This window comes from Symphodus melops, assembly GCF_947650265.1.
Source record: "Symphodus melops genome assembly, chromosome: 10".
In the NCBI taxonomy this organism is placed as follows: Eukaryota; Metazoa; Chordata; class Actinopteri; order Labriformes; family Labridae; genus Symphodus; species Symphodus melops.
The window spans coordinates 2,350,460-2,364,744 of record NC_136700.1 but is presented as its reverse complement, the minus strand read 5'-3'; the positions used below and the strand labels follow the sequence as shown (position 1 = coordinate 2,364,744).

Genomic DNA, 14,285 nt, shown 5'->3' with positions numbered 1-14,285 from the left:
TCTCTCTCTCTCTCTCTCTCTATCCCTCTCTCTCTCTCTCTCTCTCTCTCTCTCTCTCTCTCTCTCTCCCTCTCTCCTCCCACTCTGTTTACCTCTCTACCTTTTCGTCTCCCGTTCGCTCACACACCCGCTCTTCATCGCTTTTCTTTTCATAATCGACCAAAAACATGAAGACAAAACTCTTCAGTGATGTTCAGTTGAGGCGTTGAAGGCGCCATCATTGAGTGATACCTTATGCTTCATATATCTGTCTCTGTCACACCAACAACTCTGTATTCAGACATGTCTCTCTCTCTCGCTCTCTCGCTCTCTCTCTCTCTCTCTCTCTCCGAGTCTTTTCTTTGGCTCTTTTAGTCTCCGTCCTTCTCGAGGACGCCTCTGAAAGCAGCTCCTGACAAAGTTCCTTTCACGCTGACCTTGCCTTTAAAAGTCTGCTCGGGGCTGAGCGACGTGGGCTCACATTTACAGAGTTTTGCATGACAAAAGGACGATTTTTCATCGCTGATCTTCATCGCGTAACTGTCCTTCAGTTTCCCACTTCACTGCGTAATTTGAATTCAGGAGGGCTGGTTGCCATGCATGGTTAATCACTAAATCACACGTGGGACATTGTCTCTTTGTGACTTCTCTTTTCAACATACGCTGCGTGGATAAGATGACGAACAGCGTCCTCTAACATTTACTTTACTTTCCTTTAACCAGCCTCACATCTTCCAAACCCACGAGTTTAGCTGAATCCACTTTAACTTCAATTTCTCTGTTCAGGAATATTCACGTCATGACAAACTGAATAGATCTATATCAGAGTAATAACCCGTCTTTTTCTCTTTTTCATCCTCCTTCTTTCTGCTCTCCTCTAAACAGGCCAAGCTGATCGTCCCAAACAGTACGGCGGGGCTGATCATCGGTAAAGGTGGAGCTACAGTCAAAGCGGTGATGGAGCAGTCTGGCGCGTGGGTCCAGCTATCCCAGAAGCCCGAGGGCATCAACCTGCAGGAACGAGTCGTCACTATCAGCGGAGAGCCCGAGCAGAACCGCAAAGCTGTGGAGATCATCGTCCAGAAGATTCAAGAGGATCCTCAGAGCTCCTCCTGCCTCAACATCTCCTACTCCAACATCACCGGGCCGGTCGCCAACTCCAACCCCACTGGTTCTCCTTACGCCAACTCCACAGAGGTCATGCCTGCCGCGGCAGCCGCTGCAGCAGCCACGGCTTCCTCTCTTCTGGGCCAGGCCAGCTTGGCGGGGGTCGGAGCGTTCCCGACCACCATGTCCAGCCTCTCAGGCAACGATCTGCTCGCAATCACTTCCGCCCTCAACACTCTGGCCAGCTACGGCTACAACACCAACTCCCTGGGCCTGGGCCTAAACCCCGCCGCAGCCTCAGGTGTGTTAGCTGCTGTAGCAGCTAATGCTAACCCAGCAGCAGCAGCCGCAGCTAATTTGTTAGCATCCTACGCTAGTGATGCATCCACCAGCGCAGCTCACCAAGCCAGCATCGGAGGGTTCTCCCTTGGGTCTCTGGCTGCAGCAGGGGCGACCAACGGTTATTTAAGCGCCGCGTCGCCTCTGGTGGCGTCATCTCTACTGGCTACAGAGAAGCTAGCGGAAGGAGCGAAGGAAGTGGTCGAGATTGCCGTGCCAGAAAACCTTGTGGGAGCCATCCTGGGGAAAGGAGGGAAGACGCTAGTGGAGTACCAGGAGCTGACTGGCGCCAGGATCCAGATCTCCAAGAAAGGCGAGTTCATCCCCGGAACTCGGAACAGGAAGGTGACCATCACAGGTTCCCAGGCCGCCACGCAGGCCGCACAGTACCTGATCAGCCAGCGAATCACCTACGAGCAGGGGGTACGCGCCACCAACCCACAGAAGGTGGGCTAAACCTGACAGCAAATGAGAAACGAGGAGGAAAAGAGGAAAAAAAAAAAAGAGTGGGGGCTCGGGGGAGGAGTATAAAAAATTGAGAGTGAGAATGGAAAAAGGAGAGGAGAGCAAGAATGTCAGAAGGAATCGTCCGCGCCGTTTTCTTCTGCGTGTTTTCAGTATTCTTTATTAAAAAAAAAAAGTTTTTGACGCGGAGAGCAAAAATGTGCTGAGAAGACGAGGAGGGAGAGGAGCGAGTTGTCATGCTGAAAAACCAAGAAAAAAATGTGTAACATGTAAATAAGGTTTTATTACTTAACGTCTTGACCTTTTGGGATTTTTTATTGTTTTGTTTATTGTTTTGTTTTGTTTAGTAAATTAAGCTGTCTGTTTGTTTGTGTATTGTGTGGACAAAGCTGAATGCCATGTAGACAGGCTGACTGCCTGAGAGGCTACAGGAAGTGAGGGGAGCGAGGGAGGGGCGTGGGCACGGAGGGGAGGGGAGGAGGGTTTTACCACCCCCCCCATCCAAAATCCCTTCTTTATGGAAGCAGCCCTTACCCCTCGCTCCCCCTGCAGCCCACACTCACCACCCTCCCGCAGGGTTTTTGTTTTTCTTCTAGATTTTGATTTGCCCCTCAGCCCCTCGCCCCACCTCCCCCCAAAGCCCCTGTCACTACTTGCCCCAACCCCCCCAAACCCCATTTATAAGGTTTTATAATGAGCAAGACTGCAAACTTCAGCCCGGTGTGTAAGAGAAGGAACGTCCCCGACTTCCCCTCGACCGCTCTAATACTCTCCCCCGCCTATGATCTCAACTCCCCCTCCTCCCCTCTATCTGGGAGGAAGGGTGAGGTGAATTCGGGGGAGGCGTGTTGGGGGGGAGAGAATCAGTTGGGCGTTCCTTCATTTGCACACACAAACACACCCGACCTCCACCTCCATTAGACCCCCTATGATGTATCCCACAAGCAGTGCAGCGCCGCAGGGGTGTAATGACACGTAGTGCCCCCCCACCTCCCCCCCAACCCCCCCCCCCGATACGCAGCTCTCGTGTTTGAGATAGACAGCCCCGGCGCACGCTGATGACCTCACGTAGTGCGAAACCTAGAAACGACGAGAGTGATACTGTGCAAGCTGCGGCAAACACACAGGATCTGTGGCATTTTCTGCATCTGCTGTGATAATTCTGTTAATGATTTTGTCCTGATTATTACGATAGGAATCATCACCATCGTCATTATTTATTAATGAGTTCACCCATAAAAAGCTCAGTTATTTCTTTATATCTGTGAATTCAGGTTGACATGAATGTAAATGAGACTATTTTTGATTTAAATCTTTTTGTTTTTAATTTAAGTGGATTGAAAATGAATAGTAATGTCACATAGTGTAATATATGTCTTATTTAAGTCGCCCCAGGCATTAAGGTCATTAGAGTGAAGGATCACCTTCTATATATCCAGTCAGAGAGCAGACCAGGGAACACGCACACACACACACACGCACACACACACATGTGCACACTATGATGCCATATTTGGTGCTAGAAAAGGGAATTCTCCATATCTATGATGCAGACTGCAGTGAGACCTCTATTTTAGCCAGAATATATCTTTAAACCACTCACGACACAGGCTGCTGTGCAGCGTTTTAGCAGCTATATTAACCTGAAACCTCCTGTTACCATGCTAAGCTAACCGAGCTAATGCTGCAAATATCCCTGCTGTTCTATATCTGTAGTGAAATGCCCCGCTACAGTTTGCCTACGATGTAAAATTGTTACAAAAATGAATAATTGAGTTGAGCTGAGACTCGTTCTCAGATGAACTGCTACAGCCTGTGGTCTCCAAACCTTAAGATGAACCACAGACAAGACAGAGTTAGAGCACTTAAGACTCACTACGTACTACTGAGAAATGCAAACATTGAGTCAGAGGAAACACTGAAACTTGACGAGGGAACATTGTTGGCCCAGGGTGCACTGCTAAATCTGCAATCCTCGCTCGTAGATTTGCTGTTTTCAGGCAGCGTGCATATCAGTCAGGGAGATGAGTATCCTCCCTGATCTTTGCCCTTATCAAAGCATCCGTCCGCCTGCCGATCAGGTAAAGGGCAGATTTCCAACATACATCCAGAGAGCTGAGCTCGTTTCTGCCTCCGGCAAACTGCAGGTCTCCCATGGCAACAGGTTCACTGCCCACTGTAGACCCAGGAGGCTGCTGAAGATGTTTCTTTTGTTGTTATTTTTTTGTTTGTGTCGTGTTTTGTTTTTTACAATCGGAGTACACTGAATTTTGTCTTAATGCACTGTGAAGCGAGGGAGCGGCTCTCTCGACCTGTGAGGTCAGGGACATGTGCTGTAGTTACTGGACGGCTTTTGTATGGCAGGGATTAAAAAAAAAAAACTAAAAAAAAAAAAAACACACACACACACGTAATGAAATATGTCGAATGCATATGAAGAACTAAACGGGAAATTGACGTATCATGTGTGAATACTGAAGGAGAGTAGGTCGATGAAGAAGATCAATCAATGAGGTCAAGAGTTGAGATCATTCGAGCCTTCTGTCCTGTTGTCCTGATAAAGTGTTGTGTAATGAGAGGGTGGGATGTTGGGGGAGTGATTAGGTGTCCAGAAGCAGATTAAAGAGACTGGAACAAATTCTAAATTCAATTTTCTATTGCAGCTGTGTCTTTTTCATAAATTGATAATGTACTGTACACCCAACGAGCAAAATCCTGGACACAAAACTCCAACAGGAGTCCAAGTGTGATGAATGTAAAATGACAAAAAATGTGGAGGGGGGCATTTGATTTATTGACCTAAACAGCCTCGTGAGGGGAGGAAACTCCTCTAAGATAAAAAAAACGACAACTTTAGATCCTTTTGAAACCAATCCGACCCCAAAGTCCTTTGAATGTGTCACTCTGTGTTGGAGCGCCAGTGAGGGTTAATCTCCACAGCTTGGTAAGGAGGCTTCTTTACTCCCATCTAACACCATCCACACTCTCCTCACCCTCCCTCCCACCCCGTCCTCCAGTGCACTCCCATCCTGACACCCCCCTCTCCTCCTACCACATCGCTCCATGGGTGACTATGTCTGGTGTTACGATCAATGCATGTCTGCTGCTTGCCCTGACAAACACCGCGGGTTGAGTCTCGGTTCTATTTTTTGGGGGGGGGGCTCGGAGACGCCCTGACGCAGAAATCGAGCACGCCTGCCGAGGAAGTCGTAGCTGAGGCGGCAGGGCACAAAACGCTCTTCGTCTGTCGTGTTAATTGGTGACGCTGAGTATGCAACAGTGATTTGGAATACCTTGCTGCACAGACAGACACACACACACACACACACACACACACACGTGAGGGAATGTTTTAGCATTGACGGGGACTGACTGGAGTTTAGTTTGATATTTAGCGGCAGAAATCTCAACAGACCCGAGGTAGAAAGTGTGCTTTTGTTCCACTGTAGGGCTGTACTGTGCTGTGAGCAGGGCAGCTCCTCTACTGCTTTATTCATGTGTTATCGAGAGGGGGGAAAATGATGCTGAGGATTTGTTTGCATTCACACCTCAATCATCAGTGTCAATTAAAAATCTGTTCGTTCTCTCGGTTCGGCTGGTGAGAGAGACGAGAAATTTGCAGACTGTTCTTTGAACTTTTAACCAGCATCTGTCAATATCTTCTAACACGATCAATAAATTAGTTAACATGATGCTTTGGAAGACGGATGTTTGGAAATAATTATTCTTTACATTCTAAGTTGCTTCGTGGTGTTCTTATCACTTCAGCGCCGGCCTGATTTGCATCCTCTTGAAAACCACAGGGTGCAGATTGTTTTTAACGAGAGCGGCTTCAGCTTGTTGCCAAATTTGCCCCCAAGGGCTTCGAGTAGAAGCGATGACTTCCTGGTGTGCAGCACAGTACGTTTACCGTGGAACAACTGCATTCAAAATCTCGCTTCTCGTTCTCAGCTGAGGTGACCGAAAAGTTATTTCGTCTCATTCATCCAAACTTAAGTTAGATATTTTCCTGGTTTGTCTTTTAGAAACAGCCGATCTCTTAGGTAAACGTGCTGTTAGGGGGGCTTGAGATAAAATGTGACTCGTACTGGAAGCAATACATGTAGTGGCATGTCGTCTTGTCCTGTCTCTTATCCTTCGTCTGCCGTAGGAGCTTTTGGACTGACCTGTACATGTTGAATAGGTTTACGCAGGTCAAGTCTTCTTTTAATTTGTGGAAGATGCTGCTATTGAATAATAACTGATGTACTCAAAATACAAGGTTAAAAACATATCGAAAAGCTGTCCTTTAGCTGAAGTCTCAAGTGGCAGTGTAACACACGCTCAGTGATAAGCTGCAGATAAGTTAATAATCGTGTCATTCTAACCTGAAGTTAAACCTGTGCCAAAATAAGTCTTTAAATGTGTTGTTTTCAACCACATTAGATAAGAGGAGACGTACTTTTATATGAAGAAAATGTGAAAAGTGCCAAATGAAGCATATTTATCATTTACACACGAAGGGATTAACCACGTGACGCTGGAGTCGCCTCAGTACTGCAGTTTGTTTCAGCCCTCTCTGTTCCTGCCACACAACGAGGGACCGCCATGTTAGCCAAGTGTTAGTCAGGCCTCTGGGAACTACACGGCCCAGAATGCAACAGCACTATGACTCTGGGGCTAGACAAATCAATATAGTCATAGGGCAGCATAATGATGCTAAAAAATGTGACTTGATAGCATTCTTAAATACAGCCTTTTATAGTTAGAATGAAAATGTATTTTGTGGAAATAGATGTTATCTTTTTTGCACGTCTATATTGCATGATATCAAAGTGAAGCGTGAACAACAACAACAACAAAAAAAAACAGGAAAATAAGCAAAGAAACAAAAAAGGAGCGACAAAAAAAAAAAGAAATTAGGCAGTGTGTGGCGTTCAGATCTTTGCATGCCGATGAGGCGAGAGCATTTTGATATTGTTTAACACGCGTTCAAATGTTCGTTGTTTTTTCGATGTGACCGCGCCGAGTCCTGGTGAACAAAATGTTTTTCGACTTCACAACAGAATAAGTATTTTGTCTTTGACTTGTGTGACCTTTCCTCTAAGGATAAAACTCGAGAACAAACCTAAGAATATTTTGCTACTTGCTGAGCGAGCTTGTACTAAACATTCTGAGTTGCTGCCAAACTTTAGAGAGAAAAACAATAATAAAAAAAAAAAAATCAGGATTGAATTTCAAGTGAAGACTGAGATTGTCCATGAATGTACTTCACCTCTGCATAAGTTTGCATATCACTCCTCTGACCATGACGTGCAGTAGAAGCTTTCGTGTGTTTTCCTGTGTTTTTGTATTGTAACATTACTAACCCTCGATGCGCTGTCTCGAGCTCTGAGTTTAACTCTGCTTTCTGTCCTTTGACCCCCCTCCACACTCACAGCTCTGGCCTGTCCTGTCCTTGATATGCACCTTATTGACCTCAAATATAACACGGAGCATCTCTGACCCCGCCCGCTTTGTTTTTTGGCAAAGACAGTGAGAGAGTGGGGCGAAACCTCCCTCCTTCACCTTCTATTCCCCCCTAAACACACACACACAAGTCTGTCTGGGTCTCCCGTGGGCGCCTCGCTGCAGAATTTGGGACAGATTGTGTTTTCACTCCGCTGATATGCAATCCAAGGCTCTGATCTCGGGGAGAGAAACAACGGCGAACATTGCCAGTGTTTCTTTTTTTTTTTTTTCCAGGCGATAATATTTTGAATCTTGATTCCACCCCCTCTCCCTTTTTGTTTTCTTTTAATTCGATGCTTTATTGGCTTCAGTGTCAAAGATTTTTTTTTAAATAATAATAATAATAATTGCCAAAGTTTGTCTCTCCTTCCTTTTTATGCAAGCTCAATTTTTTTTTTTTTTTTTTTTTTTTAAGTGTGGTCATGTTTTTGTATCCTGACACAAGTTGCCAGGAAACGACCCACTTCCTATAAGACTTCCCCAAAAAGAACAAAAAAAAAAAGTCCAATTCTTCGCTCCTCCCGACATGTTTGCACTAAACGTCCTGCTGTTACTGTGCACGGCAGGCCGAGCTGAGGGGGGTCAGTGTGCGAGACTACTGTAGATGTGTAGCCTTACTGTAGGTGTTTCCTCAGCCGTGTATTTCAATGTGCATGCTCCTCTCTCTCTCTCTCTCTCTCTCTCTCTCTGTCTGCTTCAGGTCGCTTCTTGCTCGTGCTGTCTGTGCTGAGACGTAGCTGGCTAGCCATGTTTTCTTCTTCTCTCCTTTTTTTTTTTTTAATCGTTGTGATGTGTAGAGGAATGCAAACTTAACTCTCACCAGGTGACCTCATTGCTTCTCAGTGGGTGTGGCTCTTTGACATAGTCCCCCCTCCCCCCCCCCCCCCCTTCTCCACCGCCACCTCCACAAACCCACTCTCACCCACACCCACCACTGACCCTCCCACCTCTACCACATTTTATGGGACCCCTCTCTCCCCCTTTTCAACCACCCCTTCCTCCCCCAAATCGGGCCCCATCGAAGCACCAGCAAGTGTAGACTGCATTTGTCATATCACTGTTTTTCTGTTCCTTCTTCTCGTTCTCTGTTGGTTTTTTTTCCTGGTTTTTGATTTGTACTGTATGCTCTGTCTAACCTATAGACCAGTTTTAACTAAATGCCATTTTTGTGTGTAGCCTGTTTACCCCTCCCACACACACACACACACACACACACACTCTTTCCATGCCCTCTTTTTTGCACTTTCACTGCCCACTGCTCCTCTTCGCCCAAACATTCACACACTTTCCTCCTCCACCTCCCACGAGTCTCTTCTCTCGAGTGCCAAAATAGAACAGAGAGGAAATAACAAAAACAAAAAAAAACAAAAAAGACAACAACAACAACAACAACTACCATTCCAAGCGTTTCTTTGAGTTGTTCTTGTGTGTCGGACATCCATCCTGGAAGCACCCATGAAGCCAGCATGCTCCGCCCTCATAACATGATGTCGCTCATGACGCCTCAACTTGAACAGCACCTTGCCCCCCACCACCACCACTCCTCCTCCTCCTCCTCACCACCCCCCACAGAGCTAAACCCGACAAGGATTAACCCTTCTGCAGGTTGGCTACCTACCTACTGTCCTGCCTCTCAACCTACCTAAAAAAGCCCCACCGCTCATGCCAGCTGCTTTCCTAATCTGTCATCTCTTCAGCCTGTGGGACTTCATTGATTGTGTGCCATAGTGTTGGGGGCACCTTTCACTCTCCTCACCTCCCCCTCTTTCTACCCCTCACCCCCTTTCTCTCTATCCCCCCCTCCCCTCCTCTCCCCCCTCTTTTGCTCTCGCTCCATTTGATTTTTCTCGATGGGAAAGATTCAAAAACTCCATTTTCTAATGATGATTTTTTTTGTTGTCGTTTAACATCCAAACCACGCACGCCGACACACGCACCGCCCCCGCGCGGTGGTGTGGGGAGTGTTTACGCACCGTCAGCTGCGCAGCCATCCTCTGTCTTCTTGAACTTTTTGAACTTTCACCCCCTCATGAACTTTTATTGACCTTCTTCTTCCTCCTCCTCCTACCCCCTTCTGTGTTCATCCAACTGTTTGGACGATAACTCTCATTCCATCCCCCCAAAACCTCTCTGAGACTGTGCAATGCTAGCTGATATGATTGGATTTTTTTGTTTGTTTGTTTGTTGCTCATCATTGGGGACAATTCTCTGAGATATAAGTCGAAAAAGAACAAAAAAAAAAAAAAAACATATGAAAGGAAAAAAAAGAAAAACATTCAAAAAAAAGAAATGCAGACAAACAAAAAAAAAAAGGAAAAAAAAAACACGAAGCAACTGTTTCTCCACAATTTTCATTTTTGTTCTCTCTCATTGTAAATATTCTTGTCAGATTTTTGCCGAGCTGTAAAGAGAGAAGTGTTGAGCAGAAAGGGGCCGGCAGCATAAAGAGGTACTAGTGGACGCGTGGACCATCATTACTCTTCATCCTCTGTATCCGATAGTTAGGTCTGCCTGTATAATCGGCTATGCTAGTTCTACTGTGTTAACCTGTGCTGTTGTTATTAGTGTTGATTTACCTACTGTATTCGCTGTTTAGCTTCCATGTTGGCTAGCAACTCTTTAGAAACCTGTGCTCATCCAGTAATAATTCTAACCTTGAGAAGTAGTCCGAGCCATTCTCAACGTAGGCTTGTTTTTGTACATTTGTTGATGTTTTCCTAGCCGTGAGTTGTAGTGGCACTAGTATCTTTTATCATCAGCCATAGTTATTGAAATTGCTTGGTCGTGTTAGATACATATCATCGTGGAAAACGGCTCGACTCGGCTCCTCCAGGTTGGAAAAAAAAAATAAACCCAGGGAGGTGGACTGATTTCTTAAAAAGAAAAAAAAAAATACTAAAGCTCCTCCCGGGCTACAAAATGAGGATGCTGAGCTGCTAACTTTTGTGCAATACAGTCCTAGTTTACATCCCATGAAATGATAGTTTAGAGACGATTAACGTCTGCAGGGGACGCTCAAACGTCCCTCCAACTGCAGAACCAAACTTGTGACATATCTCATATATGGCCTGTACATCCGAGACATTTTGAAAGTATTACCGTGAGATTGGACGCCACCATTTCACCACATTGCTCTGAGCTCCACTCTTGATTTATGCTGCCTGCCCCATCGCCCTGAGAACACCACATGAGCTATTTATTTCTCAGACTATTATTATTATTATACTATTAATAAATAACAACGCAACAAGAAAAAGGGAACGACTGGAAAAAGGTGAATTAATATTAGTATTGTTTTGTTTTTATTTTTAGTATTTTAGTGGTTGCTTTTAACAACATTCATTAACTGACTTAAAGAGTATTTGAATATTTAATGTAATTGTAGCATTGTGTTTGTAAAGAGAAAAAAAACCTAGTGAGTTGTGTTTCTTGACTTGTGGATTACCAGTGAAGTGGGCAATCTAGTGCTAATATATATGAGGTCTTTTTTTAAGGATTCTTATTTTGCGACAGCAACAGCAGTCATTATAAATGTTCATTTTAGCATCACCTGTCTTCCGTTGTCTTATTCTTCACCTTCCACCACACTCTGCATCATCACAGTAACACATCGCAAGTCTGGGGGTGGGCAAGAGTGAGTGTGTGTGTGTGTGTGTGTGTGTGTGTGTGAGTCATGGTGTGTGCATGTGGGTCTGTGTGAAATGTTGGAGCAGATGTGTGTGTTTGTCATGAATGTACATGTGAGTGTGAGTTAACAAATCTGTGTGTTTATTTGTTTGTGTCTATGCAAAACATGCTAAATGTGTGTCTGTCGTGAGTGAGTGTGTGTGTGTGTGTGTGTGTTAGTGTGTGTATGCTCTGTGAGGGTGGGGGTCAGGGTGGGTGTTCTGTCTAGTGTCCACCAAAAGCTAAAACCTGTCAGGCTTCCATACTTCCTGATGGAACCTCCTGACGTTATAGCTGCAAACCCTCATCATGTGATCTGACTCAACTCGACTGTCCATAACCCCCCTCAGTCACCTGACCAACCAAATCAACCAATCACTGTCCACCACTACCGCCTCCCCCCTGCGCCATCCTTTGCTGCACACCACGTCAGCCCCATGTGATGTTCTCCATCGATAACATACTACTGTCACACTCTACTGTTACATGCAGCTCTGAGGACAAATACACCTTCGTGTGCTCAAACAGGAGGAGCGCTTGTTGTTGTTTGTTTTTTAAGTGTCTGGTGTTTTCACCTCGTCAGTTTGAAGGTGAAACAAAGTGCTTCTTAAGTTGCTCTAAAAACCAAACGAGAATATCTCGAGGCGTTTGACTTGTAAAGGGTCAGTTCACCCAAAACTGAAAGTGTTTTGTTAGTCGATGTTTCGAGATATTTATCTCAGGAATTTCTGACTCCGCCCCCAACACGATGGAGTTGAACAACATTTAGTTTATGATGCACTAAAAATGTAACGCTTTTAATTTAATGAACTTTTTTTTTTCTAAAACAGTTACCTCAATGACAAACGTTTTTATTGGGACTATTTTTCCTGCAGAACGTGGGTCCAATGAAAACCATTTCGTGCACCAAAAACAGAGTTCCTTCATCGGGGTTGGTGACAGAAATCTTGAAAAGAACGATATTAAGGCAGATCTTGTCTGCCAAGTTCGATACCTCTCGAAATAAGAAAGAAAATGTCCCTTTGGGTGGAATGACCCTTTAACCTTCACGAGCTGCACTTGATTTAAATGTGTGTATTTTTCTCCAGAGCTGCTTATTACATTAAGCTCTTCATACTACTGTACGTGCTGCATACTACCTTACCAGGTCAGATTCCACCTTAACCTGTCTCCATGCCAACCACCAAGGAGCCTGTTGCATGGCAACCTGGCTTCCACCCACAACAAAACCAACCTACCAACCAACCATCTTCCTCCACCGTCGAGGCCACGCCCACCTGACAATGATCGTTCCTTAGAAGAAGAGGTAGAGAGAGAAAGAGAGAGAGAGAGAGAGGTAGATGAGGGATGAAGAGTGGTAGTTGTGATTCTCAGGGTGTCTTATATTAATATGAATCTACTGTTTAGTCTGTTCTCCGCTCTCTCACTGGTGTCCTGTCGCCCCAAACTGAGCCCAAAGACGATCATGTCCTTCCACGAGAAAATCCTTTGATTGACTACTGACCAACCCCTCTCGATCAAGTTGATTGATAGTATTGATTGACCAATTCTCTTGAGAGACGCTACACAGCCAGTCAGGTGAACGAAGCGAGTTACTGTAACTAATGTTTACAACCCAAATGAGACCAACAACGCTGTTGAAAGAATGTCTAGGACTTAAAAAAAAAAAAAAAAGAAAAAAGAAGAGACAAATCTCTGAAGAGTACTTATTTCTAAATGATGGAACTTTTTCGCTTACTTTCTATGTGACATGAGGTAATGTAATTTTTTTCAATCATTGCATGTGACTATTTTGATTTGCAATGAAACTGTTAGAATGGATGGTACATTTGTGACGTCAGTGCAACGTTGAGACGCCGATAGGAATCAATGTCGGTGTCTTATTACAGTGTTTTCATGTCGCCGTGAGGAGTGCTTATGGACCAATGAATGCTAAATGTGTGACCATACAAAGCTGTAAAGGTTTTGTTTATTTGTACATGGTTATGGGTAAAATAAACCATTGAAGCAAAGTAACATCTTTAGTCTTAAAGAGCAAGCCCTCACACATTTGTCTGTAAAAATCCGTGCCAGAATCGGACGTTTGATAATGCAGTAGACTCTTTGTTATGAGGTAAGTTCAAACAGTCAAAGTTGATCCAACATGGCACCTGGTAATGTGCTTCCATTCGGATGTTATCACCGAGTTTCTGAGGGCTGGATTTAGTCGAGTCAACGTGTTAGAAATGTGTCAAAGATGAAGACAATCAGGGTTTGATCCACCTTCACATCACCTTCCTGCCCTCCCTGCCCCGACAGGCATCACAATCAAGAAGGGGTGGGGGTTCAACTCTCTGACATATCCATCTACCCACAATCCTCCTGTGCACCAGCGTCATCCGATCAACAAACACCTGCACCCCGCATCCACCATGACTCCACAAACCAGCCAACCAATCAGCTCCTGTGACCGCTGGCCAAATCGTCTCCGCCCTTCTCCATGCCATCGGCTAAGCGGCTAGTGGCTTTTATTGTGCTGCTGTTTGCAAAGCCCCCTGGGAAATGGAGTCACAGTTTCACAGCATGGTCCGACCAACCTCTTGTCACTCTCCTTCCACACACCTTTCTCCATAAGCCACTAAAGAAGTTCCTCCGGCTTCCAGCAAGAAGGTCGCGACGTGTTGTGGTGTGTGTTTTTTTTTTTTTTTTAGAGTGCACAATGATGCACAATCCTGATCACTAGGATCACTGCAAACAAGCACGCACACGGGTCACCCAGGCAGCTAAAGAAGCCTCAATAAATATCAAAGTCCATGCATTCAAACTACACATTTACGAGGCTGCAGCATCCAAATCTGAACACCAGTTAAACATAAACTGAGATAATATTTAGTGAGAGGGAGATTTCACACTTCTTTCATGGAGGCTGAAGTTCACTGGGAGCAAAACGATCCGATCTTCCATTCGACCCAGACTTAACCTAAACATCAGGCCAGACTGAGGCCACAGCTTGTCAGGGTTATTTGTGTAGCCGAGAAGAAGATTTTGTTTGCAGCCAATCAAAATCTTTATCACCGTGATGCGTTCATTTCCTGGAGATGTTTTTCCACCCTGATCCTCAGAAACGACGAGTCGCAGTATGAGCTTAGAAAACAAAGGCAGCATGTTGATTTGGAAACGCTGGTTTACCTGCGAGAATGAAATCCATCATTTTTAATAATCGTGACTTCTACTTCTGCCTTCAGGACTTCACAGGAACA

The 14,285-nt window shown here is 45.1% G+C and overlaps 1 protein-coding gene across 2 annotated transcripts in view; it reads left to right on the top strand.

Moving 5' to 3' along the window:
- The window catches only part of nova2 (NOVA alternative splicing regulator 2), a 72,209-nt gene extending 59,471 nt beyond the window's left edge, over positions 1 to 12,738 (top strand). For both annotated transcript variants that reach the window (XM_079353658.1, XM_079353659.1), the window contains one exon: positions 865 to 12,738. In XM_079353658.1, the coding sequence (XP_079209784.1) occupies positions 865 to 1,881 (1,017 nt within the window). In that variant the 3' untranslated portion in view covers positions 1,882 to 12,738. The remainder of the gene's footprint in view (positions 1 to 864) is intronic.
- The last annotated feature ends 1,547 nt before the right edge of the window (positions 12,739 to 14,285 follow it).